Raw genomic sequence first — 17,357 nt, forward strand, 5'->3', positions numbered from 1 at the left:
CACAATAGTTTCAGTTTGTGCAAAAATCTTTAAAAAGCTGTTTTGAGTGATAAGTTAGGCTTTAATGTGTTAAGCTTGCATTAGATAAGACAATGTACCACCCCATATGGAAAAGAAATAGTAAAAACTTATATGTGATTACTCATGAAAGTGGCCACTTTCATGAGTAAATCATATAAGGCTTACATGATTTACTCATGAAAGTGGCCACTTTCTCATTACTTTCATATATTGTTTTAGTAAGTATCCAAAACATACAAGTTTCATTATATAATTTTTCAAGGGATCTTATATCTGTTTTCACTCTTATCTGCTTTTCATACAAGTTTCACACAAGACAGATACAAACTTTATAAGATTTATATATATCTTTTCCATATGGGGCTGAACACAGGAGGGATTATTGCTGAAAATGGGTCTCTGAACACCTCTGTAGATATTCTATTAAAAATCATTGATGATTTGTGATCAGTGTTAATATTAAGCATTTATATGATTATTTTGATAAATTGCTGTGATTCAATCTGAAACCAAATTTGAGTCTATTCTGAAAACAAGACATTTCTAATTCACCTCAGACTTTTGAGCTGTAGTCTACATTGTAATGATAGTGTATGGTTATTGATTAGAGCAGATGATATGAGACTATCAGGAGAGACTGTTAAAAAGCTATGAGCTGTCTTGATGCAGAGAAAGTGGAGTTTGTCATCCTGGAGCTGCTGCCAAGATGAATGATGCTCTGCCTCTGTGCTCAAGTTCAGACATAGGCTTTAAGCAACCATGAGCCACTGATAAGCGTGATAGATTAATAAGCATGTATAAAGTGGACTTGTTAAACAGCTCTGATAGGAGAAAGTCAATGAGCACGCAATAAAGTGGACTTGTTAGGGACAGTTTACCATCAGCCTTGATAAAGTTGAACTTATTTTGTATTGAAAGACAGACTTTAAAGTAGATTCTTATTTGAAACTGGTGATAAAATCCAGGTCAGACACAGTTACATACAAGCATACAGTACACACTACTGCTCAAAGGTCAGAGGTCAGTTAGAAAAGTCCCTGCTTTTAATAGAAAATTGGCTTTAATGTAACATCACATGAAGGTTATCAGTAATGTTTCACAGCTTTAATCAAATCCTTCATCATCCATAATTGTGATGGAAAAATGTCTGCAAGCGTGCAGGAGCCCATTTATAGAGACAATCAGTCCTGTGTTATAATGTTCATTGAAGTTTATCAGGTCAGACGACCAACAGATGATAAGAAATATAATCTTACTAATTATTAGAGTTGAAAAGTACTTTGCTAAGCAAAATTCAATGAGGTTAGGCTTGAGCTTGAGACGTTAACATAAAAGGTTCAGTTGGTGATGCATGAAAGAAAATAATTTTCTTCTAAAAGTCTATTGGAGAATTCTGATTGTAAGAAATGAAAAATATTCAAAGACTGAAACTGTTTCACACAGTAGAAATTTTTATTCATCGTTTATATTGTTTTTTTTTCTGATTTTAGTGTTTATTTGTGAGTGTAGTTTTTATTTGCATGATTTTATTCTGTTTGTATCACATTGTTTCAGTGTGTTATTTTACATTGTTTTAATCCACTGTGGATTGGCTGGCAATGGGACAAATTAGCTGATAGTGATCACATGTTGAGGCATGGGTGTGTCCAGAGGTGTCCTTTCAGCTGTTTAAAGGTCGTATTAAAAGGAAGCAAGCTGAGCACTGGAAGGAGAGAGGCCCTAGATTGGAAGAGGAACGCATGAAGGCCAGGTGGAAAAGAGGGAGCCGCTGCGTGATCATGGGGGGTGCGACGCCTCGTCTGGAGACCGGTCAGCGTGATGTGGTGACCCAGTCCCGACAGCAGGAATGGCGACAGTAGGAGACAATGTGTGTGAGTGACATCAGGGCAGATGTATACCACTGCCTGCATTTGTGAGTAGTGTCTCACTGTTTTTCACTGGGTGCAGCCGTGTTGGGAGAGGGTCGCCATGGCTATAAGCCAGGGCAGCTTCCAGGATGAATGTTCTGGCTCCTATTTGTTTTTACTTACAGGTGATGACGTGAGGGGAGCCGCGGTGGTATCGAGCGACGGACTCCAATGCAGAATTCGAACTGGGCTGGGATGTGATGGACCCAGTGGACGGATGAGACTGGGACAGGAGGCTCCTCGTCTGCCTGACACAAGGCTGGCGTGGACCCCGCTCAGCAAGAGGAATTTCTGTCCAGCTCAAGAACACACAAGGAATATTCGTCCTGGGTTGTGGGACTGGGTGGGATTTCTGTGCATGAAGAGAATTGTATTTTGACCAGTTTTAGAATAATCTTATCCAGTCTCAGTGGGAATTTTAGCATATCGAGAAAATTTCATTGTATACTTTATTTCTTAGTATCTGGTTTGTTTTATTCCTGCTGTCCACCTCGTGGAATAAACATGAATGAAACAATACTTTCCTGTCAAAAACAATATTTTAGTCAGGGCTAGCGGAAAGTTTCATATATATCATGAACATCTTTCCTCTTTGTCTTCCTATAGTTTAGTTTCATTTTCTTACCCCAACCGGTGGAGGCAGATGGCCCCTCCCTGATTCTGGTTCTGCCGAAAATGGAGTTTTTCCTTCCCACTGTTGCCAAGTTCTTGCTCATAGGGGGTCATTTGATTGTTGGGGCTTTCTCTGTATTATTGCACAACCTTTATCTTACCATATATTTCAAGTTTATATGTTGTGAATTGGCTTGATTTAAATCAAACTGAACTCATTCAATTAAAACCAAATATAACTTGTAATCCAATCTATTCAAATGTAAAGTCATCTCACTCAATTTGGACTAGCACTGAAAAATACACTGACATCCTCTGTTTCCCAATTAGCAGATCAGAGGTTGATGTTTTATTCATGACTCAATAGTTGAATGGTTTTATCCTGTTTATAAATAAACATTTAAAAAGGACGTTGCTTCATTGTCTGATTCATTCTTTGTCTGTGTCGGTCCTTAATACACATACATACATATACATACATAAACTTGAAATGAATTAATCCACCTGTTCACAGGAGATCACAGGAAGATGACACCAAACATCAGAAGATCTTATTGTGCGCTACAGTAAAAGGGTGGTTTCTTGGGGCTAAAAGCACATAATAAACTACAGCAGAAGCTCACATAAAGCAGGAAATAAGCAGGCAGCACTTGATCTGCTAATGCACGTTTCACACTTTTATTGTTGCCTCATTCACTAACAGTTCAATGGTGCAAGATTACCATACACAGAATTAGGATATCTGCATGACACATCTATGCTGTACAGCGAATGGATTATAATTATTACAAATACAGTAAACATATTTACATTTTAGTTCAAGCTCCATACAACATAGATATTTACAAAGTATGAAAATGAAACCGGTCTGACAAATAATAAACAGCGTTAATGACGTTTTTTTTTTTCTTTTCTTTTGGTGAACAAATCTGAAAGGGGGCGGGGTTAACTGATATTAATTGTCAGAGGGGGAAGGGGGAAAATATCATGGCTAGTTTTGTCTGAAAGGCATCAACAGAAAAACACACACAGAAAAAAGTGATGAGGTGAAGAAAGACACAATAAGTCTGCTGTCGTTTTAGATGTCACCAGCTACTTTGTATAGTCCTATATCTCTGATATTAGAAAAAATTAAAATGAGTTCAAATACACCTTTATTTTGATAGAGTTCAGATGGATGCCTCGCATGACTAATGAGTAGATCTCCTCCAAAAAAATAACAGACTTCTGATTCACTCAACCCGCTTTCTAATAAAGAGGAAGCACTAATGTAACTCACCTCCTCAGTCGAGGTGCAGGGGTTACATGTTAGGTCTCCTTTTCCTTCCCCCCCTCTCTTACATTCAAACCCTCTCTTAGTTCACACTAGAACAGGCCGCCACACCATCATTTGGTTTAATATGAGTGGAACAACTAAACCGCACAGACTTTAAATGATCAGTTAGTTGAACCTTTTATTAATATGTGCAAAGAGCTGCAAACTAATATTTAAACATTGCAAACAATAAATACACAATCCAAAATAAAAACACCTCTGCAAATGAAGTGGAAACGTTTGCTCTGGCAGCGCTTCGCATCAACATGTATATGAGGTACATTGCACTTTTGAGACTTGATCTGTGCATAGGTGCATCTTTGATGTGCAGCTCAGAGATCCACAATCCAGCACGTTTCTGTTTCTCTGACCGTCAGGTTGGCTGACCCGAGGTCACGTCAGAGCTTTGTTTTCTATCTATATGTAACAGACAGTTGGTACCTCTCCTTCCACGCATTTCATACGACACAGCAGGCAGACTGCTGGTTGGTTGACCAGAGTTTTTCAATACCTTTCTGCATTAACACATCTCGAGAGGCGTAGGCGCCAAAAAGTGAATCCGAAGCCGAATGTAGCAGCTGCAGCACGGCACACAGAGCAAATATTTTCATGGGGTAGTATCAGAAATAAGACCTTTGAATATGTAGTCCCTTTAACTTCTTTCCTTCTATTAAACCATTCATTCATTCTTTTTCCTTACGTCCTTCTAACCTTTTCACTGTGTTTTCTTTGCGTCTTTACAACAAGAGTGTAAAGTTAATAGCAGTAAATGTCAAGGCTTTCTGATTCTCAGTGAGATAAAGCGAGCTAGAGGAGCAGAGAGGGATGTGTTAAATGAGGGTTAACTACCACACTCATCCCAGAACAGACTGCATGTACAAATCAAGTTCTCTCCTTAGTTCGTTTTCATCCTCCTAGTCCTCCTCCTCATCTCCTTGTAACCCTGTTAGTGAGTCAGTATTTTACTGACTCACTAACTGACACTGGCACTATCGGGGGTTTAGAGGCGGCGTATGTACACAGATTGAGGAGGATCTAAGTATGACGTGGATGACAGAGGAAATCGGGCGAGGCTCTCCTGTCAAAGTTCATTCCCACTTTGAGTTTTTGTTTCACAGACGGTTCAGCCTGATGCAAATTCACTGCGAGAAGAAGAATACCCTATAAATCTATTAGCAGCTATAGTTTAGGTAGCAGAGCGTAAACTAACACGTCACTTGGAGATATCTGTAGATTTTTTCGTCATGGTTTCAAATGTAAGCTGGCTGATTTGGTTCATTTTTGTTTTTTGTTCTAAACTGAGCAAACCTGGTCTTCTCCTGAGGACTGCTGCAGGTGTCACGCGAGCATGTTAATTTAATAAAAAACCAACAGCAAAAAACCCCAAAATAGAATGAAACTCATTTCAGGAGACAAATAAAACCGACAGAGACATTTTCTTTTGTACAGATGATTGGCAAACGGAAAGTTTCTAAAGAGTTGTGCACACACAAGTAGACAACTACAACATGCTACTTAGTTAGGGGAGTTTGGGAATGACAACCAAGCGGAACAAAATTAGACCCAAACATTGTCATCGAAACGAAAACACAAAAAGCTGAGGGGAGGGAATAGAGAGGAGGAAAGCTGAGCTGGCAGCGGGGTTGCTGGAGGGAAGCGGGGAGGCAAAAGTTCTGTGGAACTTCAACGTTTCAGTCGCATGAAAAGAGACTTAAGCCACAAGTCTACTTACAAGAGAAAACCATCAAGAATCACAATGATGAATAAGTTTTAACACTTGGTATTTTCTGTATTTTCAAAGGCTTTTCAGAAAGGATGGAAGCGGTGGTTTTCCCGCGTACCGCTCCGCCCGATCAGTTCTTCGTCAGGCCGCCGCGCCGCCTCGCCAGCTTAGATCTGCAGGGAGAGTTTTACGTCTATCCTGCCTCCGACGTTTTTCTCACCTTGGTGGCCAGCTCCTTCTCACGATCCACCAGCTCTCCATGTCAGCGGAATCGTAGCCGCTGCTCTCGCTCGGCCTGATGGCGCTTTCAAAGGTGGTGCTTGAGATCTGCAAGGAGATGGGGGTGGACGTGGACAGAGTGCCCCAGCTCACGCTGGGGGACAGAGACTCGCTCAGGGACTTGGTGGTGGGAGCTGTTCCCACGGGAGCCGCCTCTCCCAGCTTCTCTCTCAGCGCCAGAAGGTGACGGGTCTTTTCATCCACCTGGACGAAAGATGGGGATGAATGTGAGGTGGGGAGAAGAGGGGAGGGTTAGTCATGTAAAGTCTGTACTCTAAAAAACCCTTTTTAGAATAGCACTTTGGTCTTTGAGTTGCAGCTGCTCCATCTTCTCTAGCTCCCACTGGTGCTCTAGGATGAGGCTATCTAAGGAAAGAAGGAAACTTTGTAACAGGGCAGATATCTTTGATTGTGAAACAGAGATGGCCACAGTGCAGCAGCCCAGATTTACCAGTCAGGAGTTTTGGAGTATTCAGTCCCAAAGAGGTTCTTGAGAGAACGGGGTGGGGACAACTTGGCGTCTCGGGAGTAAAAGACCATGCAGATGTCTTTGGTGATAATGGCAGGCTGGATGCAATGGTCCAGCTGTAAAGAGGAGATAAAGGGTGTGTGTTAGACACGATGACATCAAGAGACTTAAAAACACGTAAAAAAACAGGTACAACACGGCGGAGCAGTGGCTGACCTCCAGATACGCAGATAAGGTCATGTAGATCTTCTCTCCATAGGGAGTTACGCAGTTGAGCAGGAGGGAGTTGTGCAGGGAGCTGTCCCACACTGCCTCAAAGCGATAGAAAGTGCTGAAAAAGACAGAAAGAGGAAAAGTTAGCTTGACAGCATTATTTTTTATGAAGTCCTACTTGGTGCTAACATTACAGGGTCTCTGTTTACAGCAGTGTGTCATGTTGTTAAAAAAAGTGAGTGACGTGAGCACAGTTCTGACATATCAAGAAGTGAACGCAGTGACTGAAGCGGTGTTCACATTCATCCTTTAATCATGACAAAACGTGAGGAATTGCACTGAGGTGAGACCTTGACAACAGACAAATCAGGAGCCACAGAGTGTCAAGTGTCAGCCGACACCAATCGGGACAATGATAAGAAAGAAATTCATTTACAGATACGTGAAAAAGCAGTTTAAGGATCTGGATCTAGATTATTACACCACATCATCATTATACCTGTGATTCAGCAGCTGATGGAACCAACTTTAGCAGCAAAAACTTGAGGTAATCATTTTTTATTAGTGTTTCACAGCAGTGTGGACGGATTTCTGGCCCATTTGTCTTTACAATGTTTCTTCGGTTCATTAAAGTTTGCAGATATTTATTCATTCACAGCTTTCTTAACGTTCAATCATGTTGAAGTCTCAACTTTGAGCCACTGCAGCACCACTCTGTTGTTGCTTTGCTGCTGCGCTCTGGAGTCACTGACCCAACGATGATCTCTTTGACTCTAGAGTACTTCATGGCTCACTCAGTGACCTGGACACTTTGCAGGTTCTTTGGCAGCAAAAAAGCTCAAATAATCATCACCCGAGCAAAACCGTTGGTATGACCTGTTTGTCTGATATGCCGTGTTTGGTTTTCACCAATGTTGAAGCTGTGCATTAGGGCTTAGGTTTTCAACTTTGCAAACCTAACCCATGCTGCCATGTTGTATTTAGAGGGAAAATGGTTTCTCCTGGAAGCCTTTCCAAACAGGCCATATTTGTTGAGTCTTTTTCTAATTGCACTGCCATGAACTCCAACATTTAGCATGCTAACTGTGGCCTGTAGAGCCTCAGATGTGTGGGGTGAATTTTCTGGGACGTCCACTCCTGGTAAGATTGGAAACAGTCTTTGAATTTTTTAACTTGCGAATAATCTTTCTTGCTGTAAAATGATGGACTTCAAAGCCTTCCCACATTCGTGGGTATCAACAACTGCTTCTCTAATCCTCACTATGTTACCACTTACCTGAATACGCCACACCAGCAAACTGACAGTAGTGGTTACACTTACTGATGATCTATTGCATTTGATTAGCACTTGGCTGATACTGACCCTCTTAACTAATTATGGAAATAGTCTTGGATGTACTTAGTTTTTTAAACACCACATCTGAATTTGGGCTCAGTGTTTGTTAAATAAATAATGACCTGGTATAATGTGTTATGTGTTGTTCATCTGAGGTTGCATTTACCTCATATTAAGACCTACTAAGGACCTGATTGTTTTTTTTAAATTATGTCCTGATACATAAAACCTGAGAGCTCACATAACTGCATATGCTCAGAATATACAGCACACATGGATACAAATGACTGCCTTGCAGCAGCAATCGTAAGACCATCACTATGAGCTCTATACAAGGTTGCACTGTTCCTGTTATTAACAGCAGGGGGCACTATCAGCCACAGACTGAGAGCCAGATATGCTCTGCTGGTGCCTCATTGGCCTCATTGTTACTGAGGTAAGACTTTATAGTGAGAAACAGCTGAGGGGGGAAACATTGATCTGGAAACATCTGAGTGTTACAGAGGATATACATAGCACTATGGTTCAGTGTCACACAATCACAAACAAATACAGAAAAGTACTAAAAAGGGTGTTGCCTCCAAAGATCGCTTTTACTGGTTTGGAGCTTAGGAGGCTTAATATCGACAGGCATGAATGAAGACAGATCAGAACAGCTGTTTTATCACAGCATCCAGTACCAACACAACCATCCACACTCAAGAGCCTGTTGGCTTCAGAGTCAGCAGCTGAATGTCTAAAATATGAAATGTAATTTTTTGGTCCATCAGCTACAGCTACAGCATGAACTGCTTACAGAGGACGGGCCGCTCATCCAAGGCGCAGAACAAAGAAGCGCCGGGGGAACCGCGCTGGCATTAGGAACAGACTGAGACAGCAGGCGCATCGCGCACCACTGCCCAGTGTCCTACTGGCCAACGTACAATCCATGGAGAACAAGCTCGATGACCTAAGAGCAAGGGTCACCTTCCAACGTGACATGAGGGACTGCAACATTCTGTGCTTCACGGAGACATGGCTGACCCCCACCGTGCCGGATCGTGCCGTAACTCCGTCGGATTCATTCTTTGTGCTCCGCGCGGACAGAACGGCAGAGTCGAACAAAACCAAAGGTGGAGGAGTGTGTTTCATGGTAAACAGAAAGTGGTGTGATGCCAGGAGCATTTCTACTCTCTCCAGCGGCTGCTCGCCACATCTGGAGTTCCTGAGCATTAAGTGCCGCCCTTTCTATCTGCCCCGTGAATTCACCTCGGTCATCGCCACGGTGGTCTACATCCCACCCCAAGCGGACACAGGTATGGCTTTGTCCGAATTACATGATGTGCTGAGCTCGCTTCAAAACAAGGACCCGGGCGCAGCCCTCATTGTAGCAGGAGACTTTAATAAAGCGAACCTCAGACAAGTCATGCCAAACTTTTACCAGCATGTCTCGTGTCCAACGAGAGGGGATCGAATTTTGGATCACTGCTACACACCATACAAGCAGGGCTACAAAGCTGTCTCACACCCGGCTTTTGGAAAGTCTGACCACAACGCCATCTTCCTCATTCCCCAGTATAAACAAAACATACGGAGGGAAGACGTAACCACGAGGGAGGTAAAACGGTGGACTGCCCAATCAGAAGCTACGCTACAGGACGCACTCAACGACGTCGACTGGGACATGTTCAGAGCATGCGCAGTCGACATCAACGAGTTTACGGAAGTAGCAGTATGCTTCGTCAATATGCTAGCGGAGGAGATTATCCCCACTGCGAGGGTCACCACATTCCCAAACCAGAAACCGTGGATGGACAGATCGATCCGCACTGCAGTAAACGCCAGGACCGCCTCCTACAACGCGGGTCTCGCCACTGGCGATATGAGCGCCTACAAAGCGGCCTCATACGGCGCGCGGTGAGAGATGCCAAACGCCGGTACCGGGAGCGTGTGGAGTCCCGCTTCCACCAGGGCGACACACGGAGTATGTGGCACGGACTACGCACCATTACGGACTACAAAGCCAGGGACACTGCGCCGATCAACGCCGACTCTGCATTCACCAACGAGCTGAATCAGTTCTACGCCCGTTTGGAGGTTAGCCAGGCGGCTAACGCTATCTACCGCCTGAATACCGAGGACAGTGACGTCATCAGCGAGAGACCGGTGACCAGCATCGCGGAGCATGACCTCCGAGCGGCATTGAGGAGAGTGAACACAAGGAAAGCGGCGGGGCCAGACGGCATCACCGGCCGTCTGCTGCGCTGCTGTGCTGACCAGCTAGCAGGTGTGTTCACTTACATCTTCAACGAGTCCCTGGCGAAGTCTGTGGTCCCCACATGCTTCAAAAGATCCACCATTATCCCTGTGCCCAAGAACAGCAAACCCTCATCCCTGAACGATTACCGGCCAGTTGCACTGACCTCGGTAGTAATGAAGGTGTTTGAGAGGCTGCTGAAGAACATCATCTCCTCCTCCATCGCCTACCGATCCAACAGATCCACAGAGGATGCCATCGCCCACGTCCTGCACACCACCCTCAGCCACGTGGACAAGAAACAGGGTAACTATGTGCGAATGCTGTTTGTTGATTACAGTTCAGCGTTTAACACAATAGTGCCCTGCAGACTGTTCACAAAGCTCAGGGATCTGGGACTTAACAGCCGTCTATGTGCATGGGTGTTGGACTTCCTCACTGGCAGAACTCAGGTGGTGAGGGTGGGTAGATGCGTCTCTAACAGCATCACCATCAACACAGGAGCACCTCAGGGATGTGTCCTCTCGCCACTGCTCTACTCCCTCTACACTTCAGACTGTGTGGCCACCCATGGCTCCAACACCATTGTGAAGTTTGCTGACGACACAGTGGTGTTGGGTGCCATCTCCAACAACGATGAGGTGGCCTACATGGATGAACTGAAGAATCTGGCATCATGGTGCCAGGACAACCACCTCCAGCTGAACGTCGGCAAGACCAAGGAGCTGGTGGTGGACTTCAGAAGGGGTCAGCACAGAGACTACAAGCCCATTATCATCAATGGAGCTCCAGTGGAGAGGGTGCAGTCCTTCAAATATCTTGGTGTCCACATCTCCTCAGACCTGACATGGGCTGCCCACATTCAGGTCCAGACCAAAAAGGCTAGGCAGTGCCTGTATCACCTACGACAACTGAGGAAGTTCAGGGTCTCTCCAAAGATCCTCAGGATTTTCTATACAGGCGCTGTGGAGAGCATCCTCACACAGAACATGACATCGTGGTTTGGAAACAGCTGTGTGAAGGACCAAAAAGCTCTCCAGAGAGTGATCCGTACAGCAGAACGCTGCTGCAGGATTGCTCTCCCCCCGCTTCAGGACACCTACACCAGGAGATGCCGGACTAGAGCAACGCAGATACTGAAGGACCCGTCCCATCCTGGCAACAAACTGTTCCAACTTCTGCAATCTGGTAGAAGGTTCCGCATCATCCAGGCAAGGACAGAGAGACTCAAGAGGAGCTTCTATCCCCAAGCCATCCGGGCCCTAAACACACACACACCCGCCCTCTCACATCATCTATAATTGACTGAGACAGGACTCTCTTCCAGACACTCTAAACCAAGGCACAATGTACATTCCAAATTCCTTTAATTTTAAATATGTTTATATTGTCTATTCTGTAAAATAGTCAGATGTCTATTCATATTAATGTACAGAATTCACCTGCTTGCTGCTACTACTGCACATTCACCCAATGTATATACTATTATATATATATATATATATATATATATATATATATATATATATATATATATATATAATGTTCTTCCTCTACCCCCCCCATTTTTGCACATGTCGAGGAGCGTGTCAGGCTACATTTCACTGTGTGTTATACTTGTGTATACTTGTCTATGCATGTGACAAATAAAGAACCTTGAACCTTGAACCTTGAGAAGCAGCCTAAAGCCCAACAGATTCATCTTTCCAGACTGAAAATATCTCAGAGTGGGGAGGAAGGGGAAGTGAGAGAGCTGGTCAGCCTCGTCCTCCAGACTGGCCAGAGCAGAGGACGCCAGGGAGTCGGTGTGCTCGGACAGCGTGTCCAACACTTTGCCGTTCACATAGCCGCTCATGAGGTAGCGGATCAACTCTATCTTACGGGTATAGTCTGGATGTGTGATATTGATGAACGGTGAGAGAGATTGAAGGGGAAAAGAAGAGGAAGGAGACAGAGTTGGGTAAGAGGATTATATAAATTGTGAGGAATGATTGAATAAGAGACGAAAAAAACAATCCAAAGGAGGCGAGAAATGACAAGGGAAAAAAAGTGGAAGGACACATGAGGCATGCTTATGTAACAAAAAATCAACATAAAATTATTGATGGCAAAGAACACATTGAAGTGACATGGAAACACTCGCCTGGTTTGGACAGAGGCATGGGAATAGGACAGTACTTCCTGGATGCTGTTGGAGGACTGTTGACATAATAAAAAATACCTTTTATTTATATATGCATATAAAATTAGCCAATGTGATTAGAATACAATCGTTTACACATTTCTAACAAAATGCTGCTGCATTAAATATGAATTATCACTGCATGACTGGATCTGCTGTTTGACCCCCACCAACCTGGTCCCGTCCTGATATTCTAACTCTGTAATATGCAACTTCTGTCAGTGTTCTGATACTGGAAACTGAATTTCCCGGAGGAACCACCCGAGGGATTAATAACGTTCTATCTAATCTACATCGACAACAGAAAAAGAAAATCTGCTGCTTGCAACAGCATTGTGTTAGAAGCATTTTTACTGGAGTGAATGCATTTAACTGTACTTGATTCATCTGTTAAAAGTACTTATATATTGCAATAAGACCGCAAAAAGCAAAGGGGACTGAATTCTATAGTATGTGGTATGTGTATAAGGTGACACATGTATGCAGTTTCCTGCCATTAGTGTAATGTAAACTTGGAATCATCACATATCTACAGGTATTTGTACTGAATGAAATGAGCTGTGGTGATTAAAAGCATCAGCAAAAGCATACTTACTAGTGGCCTTTTCTTCTTAGGTCTGGATCTTGATGCTTCTGGGACTGAAGATCACAGCCAAGTCACCAGTTTCATAAACAATAAACAAACAAAAAGCAAATAAACAAAACACTTTCAGAGATCGCACAACTTTTGTTTTCATCTGCATATGATAATGTTCCTTGAATCGAATCTACCATACACTACCATACACACTCTACTACAGTGTATCAAACTATTCTAAATACTTCCACAAACAATGACATACCCATCTTTGTCTTTTTGTGGCTTTCACCAAAAACTCTCCCCCTGGTGGATCCTGTGTTGACGTATGTGATTTTAGGAGAAAAACAAAAACAAAATCATTTTAAATGGTTACATTAAATGTAATAATATCAACATTCAATAGATTTGACTGTACATGTATCAACTGGTGTAAAATACATGTTCCTTGATCCTTGGTCAGGGAACATAAATTACTGTTGTTTCAGCCATCAGGTACTCCTCTAAAATTCAGCCTGGACTCCAAATATAAAGCATACAATACATACAAACATACAAATCACCTTTGCTGGTCTTGTTGCCTGCGTGCTCCACTTGCCCCTCTGAAGTGCTCAGTGGGTCATCCTGTCCCTTGTTGAGCTCAATCTTCTCCATCACATTCCTCACTTCCTCCACCTGCGTGGTCCTCACCTCCCGTGGCTCCATAATCGTTGCCTCCTCCTGGTTGTTGATCATTCGAGTTAGTTTACACAATGGGTCAAACTTTGAACTTTATCCTGCTTTACGCCTCCTGGTTTGTAGCAGACTAAGTATATATGACGTATGAAAGGGAACAGAGTGGAGTTAAAGTGTGAGGGTGAAGGAGAAGATGTTGTGACTCAGTGATGATGATGATGATGATGACCAAACGTCAGTCTACTGGAAGTGCAAAATGCTACAGACCCCTGACTCCACCAAAACATCGTGCTTAAGACTACATACCTTTTCTTCAAGGCCCGTGTACAATGTGCTCTTTAAACAAACTAAAGTAAAATGTGATCATTTCTGCCCAGATTACTAACATTTAAATATCCACAAAGGTTCCAATGCAACGTTATCTATACCCATCACTATTTTATTAAGCTACACCATCACTTGATTTTATGCCATTTACAGTGTGTAAGTACTTTAATACTACTTTAATTAACATAGATTCTCATTCACACATCACATGTATCAGTTACACATCACATGTATCAGTTACACATATATCAATGAAGGAAGAAAACAGGCACAAACAGATTGTCAGTTGTCTAAGTAGCTGCAATCTGCAGATCAGTCTTTTGATAACTTTGCTTTCTTTCTATCTTTAAGCGTGATAGCAGCAAAAGTGGCTGTCACTCAAGATTTGGAAAGGAAAAATAAGCCACCATATGTTGTTAACTACTGCTGAGGAAGAAACCAACACTTATAAATGATGTGCTGCTTATGTGAAAATGGGAGAAGGATTGATGATTGAATTTCTGTTTTTACAGTAAAATGGTCTTCTAACAGGTAAACATAAGAAAATATTTTTAGACACTAAACATAAATCATAACTTTAAAACTGCAGGATCTGAATCTTACCTTTACAAAGGTACTCATAACATCAGCCCATCCTCTGAAGGGATTCCTGAACATAGGCTGTTAGTCTGCAGCCAGGGGTTAATATTTCATATCCGAGTTCTCCTTTTTTGCTCTTCTTCCCAAGAAGCAGTGCTGGTTTGTAGCCAAGGGCATGGAGTTTTTCAAGCTGCAATAAAGCATGATATTTATATTTATTGGACAGCCTGAGGCGTTCTTCAGTAAACTGGACTACCCCACAGCAGGGCTGGACTGGGACAAAAAATCAGCCCGGGCATTTTGACTAGAGACCGGCCCACCAGGTATTATAGGAAAAACCATAAAGCCTTTGAATGAAAACAAACGTCGTTGTGACAGTGATGTACACTGTCTTGTTGGTACATATGTATCAATCTAATAAACTTAAACCTACACCATCCTCCCTATTCTGCTATTCTAAACAGTACTTAGCCGAAACCCAAAGACTGCTTGGTTGAGTTAACTTCCTGAACTATCTACAACATATGGTGGAAACCTGAAATTAAGACAGAGAAGACTAGAGGTGAGACATGACCATTACTGAATATTAAAAATAATAAATGACAGATTTAGTGATATTTTCATCAACTATTTATTTACCACAAACCTGTTTCTCCATCACCTGTTCAGCTCTGATGATTCAGTAAGGACATCTCCTGGTTTCATCTTCATGTTTCCCTCTCACCAGATAACCAAACCGATATCATGACCAGCAGCTTTTACAGCTGTGGCTCCAACAAACATCAGCTGATACTAGAAAGTAATATTAAATAAATTCTAACAACAGCTTATCAAGTTTAAAGGCGCTTCTGCTGTTTAACGCGACCTCCGCTAGTTTCCTCTTTCTGGCGCAAAGCGGGAGATAAACAAGCAAGAGAGACGGGACTTGTGGCAGAAACGCTGATCAGCTGATCATTGATCAGTTTCATGATTGAAGTAGCAGCAGGAGAGGGAGGGGGGAGAGTGAGAGAAGAAGAGGCAGCTGACAGCGTAAAGACACAGAATAACTCCAGCTTTGTGTCTTTTTTTATTGTAGCTGAAGTACGGGACAAATCGCGTTTATTTTCAGCTCAATACAAAACGCATAATATTAACTCTGAATACCAGAGGATTCCGTTTTTTATGGCACGGTTGGCAACTCTACTAACTAACCTTATGAATAAAATAAAGTTCACCAGTAACATCATAGCACCCACCCAACTGTACAGAAACTCCATCATGCTAGCTAGTACACAGTACCAGTTATTGTAACTGACTGTAGCACAACGTTAGCACAAGTTAGCACAAGGAAAATAAACTACACCTAAACTTGGTTTGACCCAGATAGACTGCAGGTCATAACTTCTTACCTGAAGCTCATTTCACCTGACAGTCGGACTGGCGGCCGCCTTGGGTCTCTCCACCTCCGCCACCCCTTTCCCCCATCCACCTGCTGGCCTCCACCACTTGCTAATTTTACTGAATCCGTGTAAGCTCCACCATAGCCACTACCAAACAATTGAGTTATTTTTACACGTCTGCCAGCATCTGTCCAATCCGCCACCTTTCACTGTTTACACGGTTACGAAAAAAAGACAACAACAAAACATTGGCCCATTTAAAACGAAAAATGACCATCGGCCCACCGGGCAAATGCCCGGTATGCCCGATGGCCAGTCCAGCTATGCTGATGGGGACTGTGAGGGTTTGTAGTTAAATTCCTGCTCTTACAGGATCAGTGAGTGTCTGTTTAAAGATTATTAACATACTTTTACATCACTATGGAACACCAGCATTTCTGCAGAGGACAGAACCCCCTGCCTTAATCTACCATGATGCTCTGTGCTATGTTGTCATGGCAATATGAAGTCAAATAAATACAAATGTAGAAAAATGCACATTTAAAGGAGGACAAGAAGACAGGCAACTGGAAGAGCTTTTGAAGCAGGAAAACTTTTCTGGATTTCTCTTAATTTAACTGGAAATTTTGCTAATACAAGTCAAGGAGGAAACAAGGAGGCAGGTTGGATTATATTTGAGGACAGGACGCATGAAGGAGAAGCATGAGGAGAGAGAAACAGCAGAGCGATGGTGAAGAGCTAATCGTGGATCAAGTCGAAGAAGCAAGCATCAAAACTGTGAGTAAACATAACACACAAAGAGTTAAAAATTACTGTGCTGATTAAGGAAACATTAAATTTGGTTAGTTTGGGGTCTCGAGCTTCAGGTTTGTGGCTTCAGTTACTCTCAAAATTGAGGAAAGACAAAAAATGTTTCTTTTGAAAGGTTGTTGGAGGATTCTTAGTGTAAGAAATATCTGGGTGTTCATCTGCTTTTATTTAAAAAAAAAAAAAAAGTTGAATTTTATTTAGTCACATTGGAAAGGGAAAATTGGAGGATCAGGACAATAACGTGGCCAAATTTACTGTTTCCTTAATCAGAACAATAATTTTGATCTGAACTAGAAATGTTGAAATGGGTTATTTTCTTTCTTCTCTACTGATCACTGTGTTACATGTTTAGTTACTTGTCAGTCTACATAGTTAATGGTACTTTTGAAAAAATGCAGTTTATTCTTAATTTTGTAGAAAAAGGCTCTGCACCTGTGAAAAACAAATCCAAACCCCCCAAATCACTGTAGATCAGAGTAGCTAAGCTCTGGTTAACTGCAATTATATTACAGGAGATTAAAAATATTAGGATGATTGAAAGAAACAAAGATTGCTTTAATGTCTGAAGATTTGACTTTCTTATTGAAAGAGACGAAAACTAATCCATGTGTGACACTGAGAAAAAACTAAAAGCTAAAAAGATCTGGAGGTCCAACTGTTGTTATACAAATGTGCAAACTTGATTTAATGACATTAGAAAGAAAAAATGGGATGTTT

At 42.4% G+C, this 17,357-nt stretch overlaps 1 protein-coding gene across 6 annotated transcripts; it reads right to left on the bottom strand.

Moving 5' to 3' along the window:
- Positions 1-4,640: 4,640 nt before the first annotated feature.
- Positions 4,641-16,764, bottom strand: LOC146374735 (uncharacterized). 6 transcript variants are annotated; one of them, XR_014802004.1, is made up of 10 exons: positions 15,840-16,763; positions 14,476-14,641; positions 13,434-13,590; positions 13,136-13,186; positions 12,889-12,932; positions 12,255-12,310; positions 6,543-6,657; positions 6,309-6,442; positions 6,158-6,223; positions 4,641-6,061 (listed from the first exon to the last, which is right to left on the bottom strand). XR_014802004.1 is itself a non-coding variant. In XM_084948956.1 (9 exons), coding segments are annotated over exons 2-9 (612 nt in total). In that variant the 5' UTR covers positions 14,530-14,641; positions 15,840-16,763; the 3' UTR covers positions 6,083-6,222. The 6 variants fall into 6 exon arrangements, 4 of the variants coding, with proteins under 4 accessions (XP_084805082.1, XP_084805079.1, XP_084805081.1 ...); XR_014802003.1 differs by having other exon boundaries at positions 6,158-6,442; positions 15,840-16,764; XM_084948956.1 differs by lacking the exon at positions 4,641-6,061 and having other exon boundaries at positions 6,083-6,223.
- Between the last annotated feature and the right edge of the window lie 593 nt (positions 16,765-17,357).

This window comes from Perissodus microlepis, chromosome 13 (genome assembly GCF_051167445.1).
Source record: "Perissodus microlepis isolate ML-2025 ecotype Zambia chromosome 13, ASM5116744v1, whole genome shotgun sequence".
Taxonomy (NCBI): domain Eukaryota; kingdom Metazoa; phylum Chordata; class Actinopteri; order Cichliformes; family Cichlidae; genus Perissodus; species Perissodus microlepis.

Coding starts and splice junctions, on each gene's coding strand:
- LOC146374735 (XM_084948953.1), bottom strand. CDS start 14,529: ATGTTCAGGAATCCCTTCAGAGGATGGGCTGATGTTATGAGTACCTTT. Junction 12,933..13,135: donor CCACAAAAAGACAAAGATGG/GTATGTCATTGT, acceptor TGTGATCTTCAG/TCCCAGAAGCATCAAGATCC. Junction 6,658..12,254: donor CATGCCTCTGTCCAAACCAG/GCGAGTGTTTCC, acceptor TGTCTTTTTCAG/CACTTTCTATCGCTTTGAGG.